Here is an 18,281-nt window from a genome sequence, read left to right as displayed (position 1 = left end):
GGTTGCTTTGTGTATGAATTCCATTAGCAATTCTGCAATACTGAGCTTAAGAGTATCAGGACTCACATTGTTGGGGACAAATGTCATGCGCCCCCCACTCCTTCCAGACCCCCGCCACTTCTAGACAAGGCCTACAGAGCTGTGGAATCAATGATTTTTGATTTCCTGATGAATATGCAAGGAGTCTTCTTATCGGCTAGCCGCTGCCCAATCCCCCTTTTCTCAGTTCCCACTTCCCTCCATCACTGTTTTTCACGATGTGCAGTGGGGGAGAGAGGCCAACCACACCCCTTCGCTGAGTGGCACTCAATGAGGAGAAGAAAAGAGGAAGAAAAATCCTGCCTGGTACTTCCCCTAATGAGCAAATCAATGCATCTGTCCCTCAAGAGATGGGAGAGGGAGAAAGAGAAAGAGAGAGAAGCTATTGGGACCCCAAGGACCAGGCCAAAACACTCACACAGAAGCAGTTACCACATGCTATGAATAGGAGCCTTTTTTTAACTTAGCACAACAATATATCAGCCCAGAGCCTCTCATTGAGTAGAGCTGTAATTAATTCAGCAGTTTGACCTACCCGCTAGCCTCTCGTTACCATTGCTTGAGCCACGCTAATGGTTGAACCTGCCTCATGGCTTGCACTTCATCTACACATAACCCATAGCAACGGCAACTGAATGTATTTCTCAGCAAGCCAAGACCCAAAACACACAAAACTATTCTCACCCTGCCAGTAGATGTACTGTACACCTTCTGATTCTCATGGTTACAAAGTCACATGGTACCAGATTGGGTTGAATCTCCCATGTGAGTTTGAAAACTGGCCCCCTCATATAAAAGAAACAACATCATGGTAGAGTGCACCTGATGGAGGGGCGGGTGGGATCTGTGATGGGTGGGTGTGGCAGAAAGGGGAGGTGAGGGACAGGGTCTGGGAGGCACACACATAAACACACACAGTCAGTCCCCGTCTTTACGCACCCGGCCTCTCTCCCTTGACCAAGGGAATGAAGGGGGGGGGGGGGGGTGAGTGGGTAACAGACATTTGTTTTCATGCATGCGCTTTCACGATTAAATGGGACGGGCCAGTGGCAGATTGGTATTGGTCGTGTAGAGAGTGGCAGTGCCGGGTGGGGCCCTCAACTAGGCTTTGTCCCAATCTGAGAATTTGTAGCAGTTCATGCCTTAATAATGAAGTTAAATGAAGCGAGGAAATGCTTGGTTGGCATGGCCAAAACACAGAACCCCTGATGTTCCCTCTACAGCTTTGGCATGAGCAACAGCAAGAGCCTGTGGACCACGAAGTGTCAAATTGTAACACTGTGAGAAACAGTTTCTGATTAACTTTCACTATAAAAGCAGAATTTAGATGGTACATGGAGTCTGTCTCCAGTATACCAGATAAATACAACAACAAAGATATGTTGTTTATGCCTTTTTTGCAATTCTTACTCGTTTATCTGCTGCTATACTTGCATCTTAAAATGATAAAATAATACCTAGCTTCTGTCCTGATCTTAGTGGACTTGTTTGGTTCAAATAAGTATGACTTATCACGATACTGTGATAAGACTCATCTCCACACAGCATATGGTTTACATTAACTGGGTCTCCCTTTCCTGACACAATAAATCAAAGTCTCCATCGTTCAGAGTCCCCCCAGCCCTGCCTCTGCCCCCATAACTAACCTTGTCTGTCACCCTCATGTCTTCAGGTAGATCAAGGAGAGAAACAGTGGGCTTGATATATGTTTGTAGGTAATCCTGTGATGAATCCAGGGAACAATTTGCATCATGGAGGTGGCACCTGGAGGTCTTTGCTTTTCTGCCGTTTTCTAGATCGGCCTGTTTTTGACCCCTCTGCCTTTCCTGAGTTTGAAACCTGGCTAAGTTAGACTAATGGTCTTGTTGATCACAGGTCAACACTTCAAACAAACTCACATTATTTTTAGGATAATTAAGTTATTTTATCATATTGACAGGAACCTTTTATTTTTTCCAGCTTTCCTGCCAAAACAACTATAATTACAAGATTCATCACCTTGCTGTAATTTTACAGATCTATTAGGCATTGTTTACCCTTTGATTTTTTTTTTTTTTCTTCATATTATGAGACCCTGCAGTCAACTACCTGAAGTCTTTGTTGTTATAAGACAGTGAATGATGCAGTGTAATGGAAACATTGATTGTTAGTCTGTAGCCTGTCTCAAATGTGATTATGGTAACCACTCACTAATGGAAAGCATATACTGAAAGTACAATTTGAAAGACTACAGAGATTTGTCAGTAACTTCATCATCGTTTGAGTATCAAATTCATGGATTAATACCTTGCTGTTTAAAATAAGAGTAATGTAAAAGGGAGAAGTCATTATTTTGGGCATGACACCATCCCTGTCATCCCTGTCATTACTCATATATAAATTGTATTATGTAATTTACTGTTCCGAAGAGACAGATGCATTGCTTGCTTGTCCTTGTTTTTGCTGTTCTTACTCTTTCTTTATGTCATTTTGTCTCCCTTAGATCTGGTTTGCATTTGTCAATGGCTTCTCAGGTCAGATTCTGTTTGAACGCTGGTGCATCGGCTTGTACAACGTGGTGAGTGTTAATTTACTCTCTAAAGGGTCCACTTTACTGCTTTAACCATGGTGCTTTCTGACAAAGAACTGATTTCCTGTGGTGCGCTAAAACTGATCCCTTTATTGCGTGACTATGTCATTAACATCCTGAAAACATTTTCCTTAATTTATGACCTGTTGTCAAGTCCACATTTCCCCTGTGCCCTAAACTATGTACTGAATGCGAAAGAACAACAGTTTTCCTTGCCCCAAAGAGTGTAGTTAGCAAGGGCAGCTACGTTTGAATGATAAAAAGAATAGGAAAAATGGCGAAGAAACTGAGCTAGCTGCTGATGTTGGGAGTCCCACAGGGCTCTATTATAGGACCACTCCTAATGAACTCATATTTCATATCTGTCATGAATTTAGTAGAAGAAAAAATGTGCATCTGCAACTCTGATCTTTAATACCATGCCATTAAGCCCACTAGGATTTGATATGTAACTTTAAACTGTTTATTAAAATGAACTCAATTCAATAAACAAAAGTGAATGAGAGAAGTGTGAAGTGAAAGTTCCCCACACTCCTGATCGGCCTCAAATGGAAGTAATTTATGGGAGGGACAAACTGTCAAGTGAGAAGGACATTTTCACAGCCCTGCCTCTTGCATTCATTTCATAATAAACCACCACCTCCAGTACTGTATTGGGGGTGGGAGGTGGGTTCAGCCTTTGACTTTATCCGAAAAAATTGAGGGAATTCCTCCAACTCAGTGGGAGTCTGTCGGAGGCAGTGGGCTGAATCCACCCCTCAATGGAGATCTTCCTGGGCCTGGCTCTGAATAAGAAAGGAAGGAGCCCAGTGGAGCATGTCCTGTGGCCCACTGGTCCTGCAGTCTGAGGCGTGCAGACTCCCACTCCAGATGGGCCAAGAAGGAACTCACACCAACTGACCCGCTGAGCCCCCCAGCCACACAATACCAGCACTCCTCTCTCAGCAGCTGCTATACAGAGCAACATTACAGCACCACTAAGAAATTACACTTCAGCCAGGCTTAAATACCTGCTTCTTAGTCAAGAGCATCGCAGATGTTCATTGGAGATGGGTTTTGCATATGAACAGACCTGAAGCATGACAAATCAAAATAAGAAACCCTAAAGGGTTTTAAGGTCAATGATCTTCAATGATGTAAAATAAAGAATAGGGCAAGTGGAGAAAAGAATGAAGTGAAATGTACCACAAATGTACCATATGGCATTGATAGAGACACATATATATAGTTGCATACATATTTTTCTTTGATACATAGTAGTTTGTTTATGTAATAAAAATGAAATTTGAAATACAAAATGCAAAATAAGTGGTCACAAAAAAGGATTTATTTTCAACATTGCCATGTCAGTTTGATAAGTCCTTTCTTAGATATTTGTTCAAATGTGAGAATGTGAGACACCACACATTTAGCTGCTGAAATAATGCCTTTTTTTATTTCTATTTTCTAATCAATTTTTATTATTAAGTTCTAAAGATGGGTTGATCATTTGTGTTAGTTTTATCAGTTGGAAATTGAGATATTATTATGAAAACCTAAAATTATCTGAATTAATATTAGCTTTATTATTGATTTTTCTGTGCATGTGTTTTTTTGTTTTTTTCGTCCAGATCTTCACTGCTCTGCCTCCTCTCACTCTGGGAATATTTGAGCGCTCCTGCAGGAAAGAGAACATGCTGAAGTACCCAGAACTCTACAAAACCTCCCAGAATGCTATGGGTTTTAATACCAAGGTAATTTTACTCCCTATCAAATGTTCTTTATGTGTATGCGAGTTTTCTCCATATAGTACACTGACACATACACACAAAAATATCTTAAGGTCCAGTTTCAAGTTTTGCTCCATGGCCTCCAACCACATTTCAAGGACTGTATAGAGCTTTAGCCTCGTGCTAACAAGTTTAATTATAATAATATATAGAAAATATATATAATAATAGAACTTGAGTGAAGATTGTTCTTGTCAAACTACTTTTGTCAAAAACTCTCACTACTTTTTTGTTACTATCTTTATGATATTTTCATTACATTTATTTGTTATAGTACGGTGCATACTTTTCTTTTAATTTGTACTTGACTGTGCCCATTTATTTGCTGCAATAAGCTTAATTTCTTTACTACTCTGTCAGTTTTATCAGTTAGTTAGTTAATCTGTTATTGGAAGAATAGATTAAATAGGCCGAATTTACTTTGTAAATACAAGTTCATCATAATTTATGTATGATGAGTCTATCTTTAACTGCTAATATGTACTAGAACACAGCTAAAACTAAGACATATTTGTACTGTGAACGAAATTGAGAGGTCAAATGTTCCAGTTCTTACAACCAATTAACATCACATTAATGGCACGAGATGTTCCTGTCGTGTCGTTGCCCGGGACTGATGCCTCTCCCATCACAATGACCCAGCAGCTGTAGTCAGGAGGGCTCCAGTTGTTGCCTGGTTTGGCCTGGCTTGACCTATTCTGTCTGTCTGCGGGGGCTGTCCGTTAGCTTTCCCCCGCTGGTAATAAAGATGTCTCCTCCTTTCTTCGTGCTGAGCCAGAGACTTCTAGAGGCGTGATGACCTGGTTAGCGCTGCATGGAGGTGGATTAAAGACGGATTGGCCATGGCAGTCAGGGGCAGGGAAGGTCAGATGGGTAGGGGGATGCAGCAGAAAGAATTCTCTAATGGAGGGAATAGAGAGTGTGCTGTCATTGTGTTACGGCATTTGTTGCAGAAATTATGCAATTTGTTTAAGTGAGTCCCTGTTTGTTCTCAGAGCAGGGCTGTCAGATTGAGTTTAACCCACGCAGGACCAGACTGAAAGTAGCAAATGACAATAGACTTTCCTTTTCCGATTTTACTGAGCAAGGACTGTTTACTTCTAAAGCTAAAATGACCATGTGAATCTCCAGAAGTTTGATTGAATGAAGTAGAAAGATATTTGTCACCATAAGACTGTAGACTGTTTACTTTTGTCCAAATCAAGTCAGATGCGTCTAAATTGTTTCAAAACAAATTTAATGAGGATCATATTCATCTAACTCTAATTTCATGTGTGTGTTATATAATATAAAAATAATGTATATAAACCAGTCTGCCTAGTTATAAATACAAAAACTGCAAAATATCTGATATTGTAAACTCACACTGGACAACTCACACATCTAGAACACACTTTAGTTTCATTATTAAAGAAAGCTGAAAAACAGACAGGCTATATATACAAAATAAGCGTTGTTTGTTGTCTGTTGATGAATGCAGGTGTTAACAAGTTCTGACAGCATCAGACATTCTCCTTATTCCATTAATTACACTGTACATCAGAGAGATGTTTATTCTCACTGCTGATTTAAGGCACCAGGATTTTGGTTGAGTTCTGCTGTAGGGTGGATTTTCCCTTCATTAGCTTTTTTTTTGAGGACTTCATTAACTTACTCATGCCAAAAAAGGATCACGAAACTATGTGTCTGATAGTTAGAAGTAAATGAATCTCAATTTTGTTTGGGCCATGTTTTCCAAGACCCGTAAATGATGACTCGGCCAGGTCAGCAGGTTGTTTTTGCTGGCTTGTCCACTCTTTTCCCGAGATATTTTCCTTGCAGCTGGCCTGAGGCGAGGCGAGAAAATCCGGCAGGAATTTGGCCCCTCGAAGCCTGTCTTTCTGCACGCCTGGCTCTTTTGTACACAACAGATACTGTCTTTGTGAATTAAAGCTGTTTGTGTTGAGGTGAGAGAAGGGAGTGAACAGGGGTGTTAGAAACTCAAGGCGTGGCCTCAACTGTGTCGCCCGTTCACTTTTAATTACTTAGTCCTAACACTTAAGTCATTCTAATAAACCACACTAGTCTTTATGTGGTCATAGTGATTATAGAAGTTTACCAGCGTCTATCACTTTTCTCTTTGTTATACTTTTTTTTATTTCTTTCCCTTCTTACTTCACCCATTTAAATATAAAAAGGAATGGATTGGCAGCTATGATCATATTTGGCACACTATTAATTACTGGCTTTCATGATGCATTTTGCAATTAGGAGTTCTTCAAAGAACCAAATCTTTACAGGACAGGCAGGGCATTCATCCGGGGGGGATCCTTAGCAACTTGCCGAGGATACAAGGGAAAGAAAGAGAGATCAGGGTGGCTGAAGGGGTGAAAGGGAGGATCCCACTGTGACAAATGATTATGAACATTTATTGATTTCATTAGCATTCATTATTTGGAGGGGAAACTGGGGCTTGTCTGCACCCCCACGGTGTCGGGAACGGGATAAGATAGAGGAGACTGATGGAGAGCTGAGCCTGTCAGTGGGAGGCTAATTGGCACAAACATGTGATTGTAACATTAGTGATAATTTAGTACGCATTTGACCACAGAGACAGAGGATTGGGGGTTGCTTTCAGCCACTCCTTGCTTTAGTGTATTGGGTTTTGTGTACACAGTGGGAGGGTGAGGTAATCCTGGGTGAGGGGTGGCTGCTATGGGACTTTGTTTGGTCGGTAGGAAAGGTGAGGAGGTCGTGCAACCGAGGCCAAGGTATATTATAAAGGCTCATAGTCTAAAACAAGACTTTTCCCTTCACTGTAACCTAGTCTGTCTTACTCTCTTCTCCTCTTAATTCCTTTTCACATCCTGTCCTGGTGCAATTTTTAAAATAACCCTACAATGTTAAGCAGTGGTAGTTATTAGATAATGATTCAAACCTGTGGAAATCTCAGGAAATTGTCAGTTTTTAGTGTTTAATTTGTCTCGTATAAGTTATGTTTTATTGACAGGTTTGCTGAAGTTGTTGAAACGGTTGCTTTTAAGAAAGCGAGCCTTCAACTTCTAGTCTGCCAGAAACTGATGATTTAAGAGGAGGCCTAAGATTGAAATGCAATGGTTTTTTTGTTTGTATTTTACCTCTGTCAGCTGTTTACTCTGAGAATTTTCAGCCCCCAGAATTAACACCAACGTCTGGGTCGGCACAGCACAGGGGAGGAAGAGGGGGCACAAATGTGGAGCAGTTTTTGGCAGAATAGATTTCACGGCTGTTTCATGCTACATCGCCCATTAGTGTTTTGTTTGGCTCTGGTGTTGCATAATGTAAATTTGAAACAAGGTGGTTTTGGAGCGGGAGTATTGATTTAAAAGGCTCATCCAAAGTCTGGATGCTTGCATAAACGCACATACGCAGACACACACGCAGGCTGTGGTCCACACCACGATTTTCCAGGCTCTTAATAATTACCATGAAAACAGTTTAATCTCTGTCAGGCCTGTCAGTCTCCCAGTGTGTGTTTCTAGGCTGATTTCTGCTTGTTTAAACTCTCCTGTCATTTATTTCTACACCGGTTAAAATTCTCACATGAAAGGGCCAAAGCCTAATGAAATGTAATGAGAGGAAACCCTCACACTAGCAGCACATTATATTAATGTTGTATAATGTTCTTATTGTTGAGGCGAGGACGTGTATTTTGCAGTTTCCTGTTCCCACTGCTTTTTTTATTTGAATTTCTCAAATGTGCTGTTATCTAAAAAAACAAAAAACCTAGAAGTTAAAACCTGCATGCTGACATTGTCCACTTGCTTTTCACTGCTCGTACACACACTCAGCAGCCTCTCTCTCCCCCATAACACACACAGAGGATATACAACGTGTCTGTCAGCGGGGTGGCCATTGAGCATGGAGGCCCCGACAAAACCTCCACTTAGCCTAGCGCTGGGATGGCACAAAGGACCCAGGTCAGGGGTCACTTGGTAGGCTGGAGCTCCCCACACCCTTTTCTCATGCTTTTTTTTCCCCCTTTTTGTGTCTCCCTCTCTCTGTCTCTCTCTACTTGGAATCTCCTGCCGCCACCAACCCCCCACCCCTCTCCTCCTCCTCCTATTGCCTCCTTCCCCTCCATCCTTCTTCCCCTTTTTTTGCAGGTCTTCTGGGCCCATTGTCTGAATGGCCTCTTCCACTCCGTCATCCTCTTCTGGTTCCCCCTCAAAGCCTTCCAGCATGGTAAGCAGCTCCCAGAGACTCCTCCACAGCTCTCGGCGGACTCAGGATGAAGAGGGAGGACAGTCAGACACACATACTTTGTCTTAATTAGTTCTCTCTTCAAATGTCCAGTCACGAATTGCAAACATGTGTGTGCTCTGGCCATAGCGACACACACTAACAAACGTATATTCATGGTTGCACCAGATCATGCGTGCACACAATCAAATGCTGAAATACTTTTGCACGCACTCATTTGTCCTCCCTTCATTTATTATAAACACACCAATCAGATGATGAGGCCTTTTACACAAATAGACAGGTCTAAGTCTGTGTGTGTGTAATTTAATTTTTATTCCCTTCAGATTTATCCATACAGTATGAGGGTAATTGTGTATGACAGTGCAAGTGCGTACATATCTGCATGTTTGTGCACATTGAGATGCAAGGTTTTTATGTGTGTGTGTGTGTGAAGATAGAATAGGGATCTTTGAGCCAGTAAGTCTTGGCTGGCCAGAGCTGAGGACCACACAAGCTTGGGCCTGCTCTCTAAACAAAGGCGCCAAGCCCCTTCACTCTGACTGACAGGCTGTCAGCAAAGCCTCAGCGCACACAAGACATGTGACCAGCCGGAAGTAAAGGGAAAGGGAGCCCCTCTTTCTTTCTTTATTGGCAGTCGCACACTGCTGATATTTGAGCCTCAGCCCACGTGTGCCGTTTGGAGCAATATGTCTCTGATTTGCATTTGATTTCATTTTATCAATTTAGGAAGCTCTTCTAGCCTCTGTTTTAGGAAAAGGGTCTTCAAGACGTTGGATTCTTTTTTAATGGTAGAATAAATAATCTTTTTGTTAAAAAAAAAAAAAAAATTCTGTTTCAGCAGTGAATTAGCCAGATCATTTAATTTCTGACCATGATTAATGCACACCATTTCTGCTTTTCAGTCTTACTGATGGCTTTTCATGAAAACACTCCTTCAAAATATTTGTAAAAGAAAGAATTAACATTCCAGCTTCTCTCAGTGGGCATTAATGGAAGCAGCATTTTGCTGTGGTTTTCTTGTTCCCATGTCGACTTTTATATCCAAGTCTCCAACTATACATTTTACACCAAAGTTCACACTGGGATGCACTTTAAGAAATATCCTATGGACTCTCTGGTTGTGTACACTTTGGATCACCTAATGGATCTCTGTATGAAACTCAAGAACTGAGAAGAGACAGATTTGGTCTGAAAGCTTCTGTTGTTGATTCCCTTCACAGATACGGTTTTTGGCAACGGAAGAACTCCAGACTATCTCCTATTAGGCAACATGGTTTACACAGTAAGTGCACCAATCTTCTTGACAGGCACCATTTCTGTTATGTTTAAGTGTCAGGCGTCTTAGCAAAGTGTTATCCAACTTCAGTGAATAAACATCAGCTATACCTGATTATCTTTCCTAATTTTATATTGGATGTTAAACAAAAGTATGTACTTACTGTAAATTCAGATTTGTGTATTGCACTTCCCATGACCGATTTTTTGTATAGAATAACGGGACAGTCTTCTTAATGTCTTTGTGATTGTGTCTCCACAGTTTGTGGTCATCACAGTTTGTCTTAAAGCTGGCCTTGAGACCTCTTCCTGGACCATGGTAAGTTGATGGCTCTCTCCTCTCTCACTAAGGTTCTGTTATCTCAACCAGTTTCTCTATTTTATGGGTCCACTGATACTTGTGACATATTTTACTTCCTCATCTTATCTCAGAATCTTTTTACAGTTTGTTCCCCACTAGACTTTTAAATGTAAAACCAGTGAAATGACATTTCCAGCATGTTAACTCCTTCAAGTGACTTAAAGCCACTCATTGTAAACTATTACGAAAATGATCAAAACTAAAACATGAAAATAACACTATGACAAGACATTACAATGTATAAAAAATGTGCCAATATATTCTAATTGCTCAAAGTTATAGTAAATGAAGAGCCAAAAAACGTTCTGTTAACCTTATTCTCTTCTCACAGTTCAGTCACATTGCCATCTGGGGAAGCATCGGCCTGTGGGTGGTGTTTTTCATTATCTACTCCTCCCTGTGGCCTCTCATCCCTCTGGCCCCCGACATGTCTGGAGAGGTAAGCGCACGCATACTAACGTGTACTCACACCCACATCTACACACGCTCACATTGGATGTTTCCTCTAGTACCAACAGAAACGGCTGATGTCTATCACTGACAGACCTGTAGTACCTCATAGTTCATTTTCTGCTACACGCAGATGATGGTGGTAAATTTCAGGGTAAAACTTGACACAGTTCTTTGTAAGCAGAGCCGGAGGGGTGTTAACTGTCAGACTCCTGGCTTGTGTTGCGTAATGACTTAATTTGGCCAATTAGCCCAGTGTTTGTGTTACACTGGCCTTCCTCGCCTCTGAGTATCCACAGGTGACATTGGAACAGTGAAGCAGTCTGGGCGCTAAACAAAGAGAGGTGAGGCTGTGTCTGGTTTACACTCTGATGTAGCGGACTCTTGAGCTGTTTGTATCTGTCCAATCACTAATGTCAGAGATTGAGTTCTTCATGTAAAAATGCCATTTAAAGTTGATTTAATTCTCATGAAAAATAGGTCACTAATTTTACAGTCTTTCTCTTTTGGTCTGTTATTTACATGTGAATGTGACTACAGTCTCCCTGGGTCACCACATGTCACCACAGGTGGTCAATGGAAACCTATTAGCCACAATTTACACTTCCTGGTGCATTCTGGTGTAGAAAATGGAGCATCTTTTCATTAGAAAAGAAAAACACAGCATGAAGAGAAAACAAGAGAAGAAAAGGCTGGCACTACGCAGCCAGCGGTAGAAGAAAATAACTACCACTTACAGTTGATGTTGTGTGTTTATGTGCAACCATGGTTTGCAAACACATCACTTTATAATTCATTATAATTGCCTCTCAAAGGTGATCAAAATACTCATAAAGATCATAAAGGTTGAAAAAAAGTCAGTGTAGACAGTAGTTTAAACACAACATATGTAAATATCTGGGATTCCTTACTTATACACAACAATAAGTCTTGTGTGTGTCCTGTTTCGGATTATGCTTCTGGCATTTGGGGATTTAGTGAACAACTTATGTAATTGTAACACTCATTACAGAGCTATTCAGTCGTTTCTGGGAATTCATAAGTTTACACCCGATTTGGCTATCAGTTGTGATATTGGATGGGAACTTGGTACAAAACCTAAATTACAAACATATTGTCTAATGAAAAACAAGTACAGCTTAGAGCTTAATGTAGAGCAGAATTTAACCAAAAATCAAAGACCTCTATGTGCACAGGTAGATCACCATTACCTATAGATACATTCAGGTGTGATAGTCTCTCTTGGGAGAAAAGGCTTTATCTTTTTTTTGCAATTAGAGTGTAGGTGAGATTGAAGTCCATTGTTCATTATATGATGATTTAAGGACTACACTTTTTAGTAAAATGTCATTCACTTTTGATGAATTTTTCTAGTTGAGTTAAAAAAGACAACCTTCAGTTGTGTTTTCTATTGCAGATTTTATTTGTATAGCTTTTAGGACAGAAGATAACATTTTCAATTTTAGTTGTACAGTAATGATGATATGATGTTCTACTGCAACAGTAATGTTGGCGTCTCATAAGTCTTTGTGTGTATGCACGACACAATAAACACTCGACTACTCACTCATGCTACACACATGGACACACAGACACAGAGATGATGGGTATGTTACCTTCACTCTATCCTCGGTCCGTGAAGCCCGGTGCTTTCATCCACGCCCTGCAGCACTTGACTGAAGACAGTAATGGTGTCCTGTGGGTAGTTGGTAACCCTATGCCCCTTTCCCAACTCAGGGATGCCAGTACATCATCAAACAGGGACACATCTCTCAGAAACCTGAGACGGCATCAGAGACAAAATCTCTACTTCCAAGACCTTGTAGTCTCTGAAGAGCAGGATTATGCTGAACCCTGATTCAGCCCTACATATTTCACCAAGGCCTCCCCGATGTGTACTTGGATCTTCAAATATTTTTGTGCTCTCTGTCCTTCCATCTATTTTCTTTTTACTTCTTCTCTCTTACTTGTTGCATCAGCGCTTTCCTCTTTGTTCTCTTTTTGTTCACCCCCCGCTCCCCCTCTGCCAGTCGAAAAACTGCCTGAGGGCCAAAAGCATAACAGACACCAGAACTCCCCTCTCCTCCTGTTTCTGCTCTCACTCACTACCCAGCTTGCTGCCTTTAACAAGAGACGTTAAGCAGCGCTCAACTTCATATGAACACATTCATCAATGTCAGACGAAATGTTCTTTGGACGATTGACAAGACAGGTGCAGGAGCCATTCACAAAAAACAGTCATACAGCGAGTGTGCCTTTCACAGGTACTCGCAAACTGGCTTCATCCCAAACCGCACATCTCATCCTGTGTTCACCTCACAAAACTCTGACAGGGATATCAAAAGAAAATGTCATATTATTCTGTTCAAGGAGTGTAATCTGCCACGCTAAGCGGCTTAGCTGCTCCTCATGAGATGTCTCATGTAGGCTCTGTCACACTGACCTGCTGTCTGCTGACTTTTCCTTTGCTATCAACACAGCCGTCTCTGGTACAGTTTATCCCTCTCTCTGCTCACTTTTCATACACACCTTTGCTATTTTCCAGTTTCTGCTGCGAGCTGCAGAGGAGCACCTCAGTCTCACTCAGACTCAAGTACTTGTCACCAGCACCTGGATTTTACACTCGGCCAGTTTGCATCAGACTCTTCTGTTAAGTGATAAGAAACATTTTCTCAGAGAGAAATCATTTTTCCAGTACAGTTTGTTGATGTGTAGCATGCCAGGAATACACCCAGGGCTGTCTGTGCCAGTCTATGAAATATTGATGAGATCAAAACAAGGAATGAAAGCATTTTTAGAGAAACAGAAAAAATTATGAATCTTAATTTTCTGTGAGAGAATGGTTCATTTTGAAGGACAGATTGAAAAACAGGAATACCAATCATTATGAGTATTCTTCTTTCTTTACTTATCAAAGAGCATCTATAATGTTCTCCTCATTAACTGATCCAGTACAAGAGGTTTTATTTGCATCCGTATCTTAAATCACACAGAACTAGAATGACCTTGGGGCCGTCTGTATTTATAACAACTGCATAAATTATCGGTGTCTTTTCCCCATGTGTCCAGTCACTTCCTAGTTTCTGTAATTCAAACTCATGAAGCCATACATTTTTTAAAAGCTGATGTAACATCATTTTATTGCATCATTATAGTTCTCCATCAAGACAATTCCTGTGTTTTGGGGTTTTTTTGTTTTTGGGGTCTTTATCATAGAACGTAAAAAAATAATGGATGTAGTCAACATGATGTTACGCACTGGATTGTGAAGTCCCATATTGAAGCCTGAGTTTGGATGTTTGGAGTTTGGAACCTTATTTGGATGAGAGTATGGAGCTGAGCCTAATGCTAACTGCTAGTTTGGTTAGCAGGGTGCATTTACAGTCTATGATTAGCTGTAATAATGCTAATGCTAATTTTCACTGTTGGAAAACAGGCTTAAAACCATTTAATCAAAATGTATTTACTGGAAAAACTGAACGTCCAACTCCTTAGAGGCACTTTTAGTACAGCCAAATGCTGAATAAGACTTATTTGGGCGACCAAAATGTTATCATTTACTTTCATAAACTGAAAACACACTGAAATAGCGATGGCTACAGATATGCCTATACTAAGTGAATCTGGGGTAACACCATGGTTACATTACCAAACCAACAGTAGCAACTTGCCCGTGATAGCTAAGAAGACCAAAATTGCTTTTTATACCAGGCTGTAAACTGTTGCACCGCTTGGTGTTTATGCATTTATTTTACCCCACCAGGCCTCACACTGGCTCCGACTCACTTCAACATGGGATGAATTTATAGAGAGACTTGAAACTTGTGTGAGTTAATCAATTAAAGTGAACATTTAGTTATCTGTAGTTGGTTTATTGTTGTTTGCAACATACCTGAGAGGGTGATGATTGAAGTGATGAATTAATGTGTTACAACATGCCAGATTTGATCTTGCATGGTTGAAGAAACTGTGACAGATGAATCCATTTTTGCTGTGTTTCATAATATAGTCAATTTGGATATAATACCACATTTTTGACACTTTTGCATCTTATATGGAGAACTATTTTTCTCAGCAACAAATTCACACTGATTCACATCAGAAGACACAAAAGAAAACCTGAAAAACAGATGTGGTGTGAGGTCTGCTGGCATTTTTGTATGTTTCTGTGTTTGTGTGATTGCTGAGACCTGTGACTAATCTTCTTTTAAGACTTGGGAAACTCTTCTGGTTTGGACTGAAACCAACCCTGTTCCACAGAGATCTGAAATATTTTTTGATAATTCTACTTTTAAATTCAATTATTGTTTCGTCACTGGTGCACTGCTGGTGTTGACTTTGTCTCTGTGTAGTATTATGGGAATTCTTATGGCTCTTCTTCAAGACTCATGAGAATCATAAGAGAGGTTTTGTTGAACTATTGTACCCAGATCTGTTGTTTCTCCCTGAGTTAATAATTCACCACATCACACATGAACTACAGTACAATAACATACCAGGGTCTACAGTATGAGTGAGAAGAACAGTTTCTGCTCCACACTCATTGTTAATCACATGGACACAGTTGGTGGCTGTGAGACTGCCGCTTTAGAAGTGTTTATGTAAAGTTTTTTATTTTTTCTCTGTTTTTCTAGTAGACGTCTCGCTGTCTTTGTTAGGCGACACACAGAGAGCATGGAGTGGAAGAAGGCCCCAACTGAGAAAGTTGTTTGTTTTCCAAGTTGACCTCTTTTGGGGTGGTTAATGGCTGATTTGTCTCTGCAGATGACATTTTTTGAATTAGATTTGCGTTGTCCTAGAGATTTGCGTTGTCCTAGAGATTGTCTTTTTGGTCTTTTCTATTGCTTTAAGCGAGCCACCTCTTTTCCTTCATGCTCAGTTTTAGGGTCTATTCATCATCAACAAGCTTTTACTGCACAGACTTTTTATTCAAAGCAGAGCTGTTGATGATTTAAGCCACATTTTGCCAAATATATACTTTCACTTTCAATTTCCCGCCTCTCCTTGAAGTCGATGTTACTTTGTTGTCTGGTTAAGTCAGCCCAATTCAGCCCACTGGAAAACTAAGAAGGACAGATGCAGACTAAAGTGCTGTATGAGACTATTTGACTCAGTCTAACCCTTCTCCTTAAAGTGTTGCACAAAGGAGTTCTGTGCACTGAAGCAGCTAGTGACTGAATATTAGCATCTCTGAATGTCACACAGCTGGTAAAGCGTTATGAAGTTGGTTTTTTTGGTCACAGCAACTGTAGGCCTGTGAGTTGAAGAGTGAAGTAGTGGATTACCTCTTCTCACATTTAACATTACAATGACATACATTAACATAATTCAAATTCCTGTGGCCTTTTTCAGGCTTGATCAGCCAGGTGCCAGATTCCCTTGATCAGCTCCTTTTTGAAATAAGCATAAAACACTTTGGCTTCATAGGTCTGGTTCTCTTGACATCCTTCCACATATTTTACCAAAGTTTCATTATATCATTTAATAAAGTATCAGCAGCAGCCGTGACTTGGCCCATTATGTTTTTGGGTTTTTCTGTATGTACGCCCATCCATCCCATACTTGTGAATTAGATAGGAACACCTTGAGGGAATTTCTTCAAATTTGGCACAAACATTCACTTCGAAACAAAGATGAACTGATTCGATTTTATTAGTCAAAGGTCAAAGTCACTGTGACCTTACAAAATTCGTTTTTGACCATAGCTCAAGTTTTCAAACGCTAATCATAATAATAATAATACGTTTTATTTATATAGCACCTTTCACAGACTCAGGGGCGCTTTAGATACAGAAACATGACAAAGTTTTAAAAATAATGTCTCTCTCTCTCTCTTTTCTTTAGGATTATCTTTTGGCATGTTGCCTTTGTGTCAAGTTTGACAGTGTAGGTATAAGAAAGGTGATGGAGGCCTGGCTGGAATCCAACAGGAGATGTTGTAGTTATATGGTATTTGCCTTAATCATTAAGATATTGGGAAGCCTCAGAAACCCACCTCTCTAACCTTTTCAGCACCATGACATGCACAAAGTATTATTCTTTAGGAAATGAGCAGAAATACTAAGAAACATAAATCTTGCAGCATCATGTACAAGTTTTGAAGGCATTTTCTGTGCATGTATCATTGCTTCTGTCTGTCTAGTCTATGTTTGTGTGCGTGTCGCATTGAGGGGGTCCGTGGCTTGTCAAAACACACCACTCCATGCCAACGGACACTACTGTCTGTCCAGCCAGACAAGTTTATTAGTTTGTCCTAAAAATACAGCCCCACTCCCTGGACCTTTCTCACCCCGGCCAGCTCCCAGGGGCCCCCTGGTATGAGACATCGCTAGCATCCACCAACACTGCTGGCCCCGCTCATAGTAATGGAGCATGTCCAGATGCCTGAAGACAAACAGTTGTTGATTGTAATTGGTCAGCTCATTTTGAAACATTGACGTCAAATTGGAAGACTAATATTGAACATAAAACTTATGTGGTTGATTTAGGTAAACTTTAAATTTCTAAGTGTCTTTTAGAGTTTTCACAGACTTGTTGTCGTGAATTATTGTACCAAATGTTATCACCAGAGTTATTGGATTTAACGATAAACTTGAGATTTGTTAAGTATTGCACATACATGTTCGTACATTGTGGCTCTGAGTTATGTATGGACATTTAGTACAAAAATATTGTTCATAGATTGAACTTGTAAAAGACTAAGATGGTATGTTTTTGAAGCTCTCATGACTTTGATTTAATATGCTGAGTATACATCCCTGGTTTATTTACAAAAGACTCTCAGACAGCTTAAACGCCTCCATTAAAATGCATGATACCCTGGATGAAAACTAAAATAATTAAACTGACTTACGACACACAAAAAACTGTAAATGTTTCCACCAGAGCTGCATAATTTCAAAATTGATGTGAAAATATCCCGTGCTTCGATGTAATTTTCCCTCGTCTCATACATCCTCAGTCTCTGGGCGACTTAGAAAAGCTCCATTCATTCGCATCCCATCGCAAACTGTAGGAAAAAGCCTTTTTGATTTCCTGTCATTTGGGATTTCCTGTTCCCCCAGTGTTTTGTCAGACATCAAAGTCAATTTGCAGGTAATGGCGAACAGATTAGCTAATTTGAGAAAACCTGAAAACTTTGATAGTTTTGACACTGATTTGTGTGTGCGTGCATCCTAAGGGCCCTGCCTGTGTCACATTACAGGAAGGACACTGTCCAGGGGCCCCAGTAGTTTAAACAACTGGCACATTACAATGCAGGAAGAGTGAGTTTTGCACTTTGACATGTAATGACAGATTGTTTCAATGCACCGGGCCAAAGCAAACATCGTCCTCACACAGAAAGCTGAAAGTTTTCACCTCCACTGTCTCCCCGCCACTCTGGACCCAAAACAACCTCCTGACACAAACATCGCTTTGTTGTTTTATTTAAACTCATTACCGGCGGCTGTGACTGAGCTACTAATGAATGGTATTTTTCCAACGGAGAAGAAGCTGTTTTCTCGAGATGCCTGACGAATTGGATCATATCCAAATGTGTTTTTGTTCCAGCATGATAAATGAGTCTCGAGCGAGGATCACAGCTGTCTCATTT

The 18,281-nt window shown here is 40.5% G+C and overlaps 1 protein-coding gene across 1 annotated transcript in view; it reads left to right on the top strand.

Moving 5' to 3' along the window:
- atp8a1 (ATPase phospholipid transporting 8A1) overlaps nucleotides 1-18,281 on the top strand; it is a 102,124-nt gene that overhangs the window by 74,891 nt on the left and 8,952 nt on the right. The window contains 6 exon segments of the mRNA XM_062425037.1: nucleotides 2,522-2,596; nucleotides 4,219-4,341; nucleotides 8,502-8,580; nucleotides 9,822-9,883; nucleotides 10,139-10,195; nucleotides 10,569-10,676. Coding sequence (XP_062281021.1) covers nucleotides 2,522-2,596; nucleotides 4,219-4,341; nucleotides 8,502-8,580; nucleotides 9,822-9,883; nucleotides 10,139-10,195; nucleotides 10,569-10,676 — 504 coding nt within the window.

The sequence above is a fragment of the Scomber scombrus genome, chromosome 9 (genome assembly GCF_963691925.1).
Source record: "Scomber scombrus chromosome 9, fScoSco1.1, whole genome shotgun sequence".
NCBI lineage: Eukaryota > Metazoa > Chordata > Actinopteri > Scombriformes > Scombridae > Scomber > Scomber scombrus.
The sequence above is the reverse complement of the archived record's forward strand: the minus strand, read 5'-3'. Positions and strand labels throughout refer to the sequence as shown.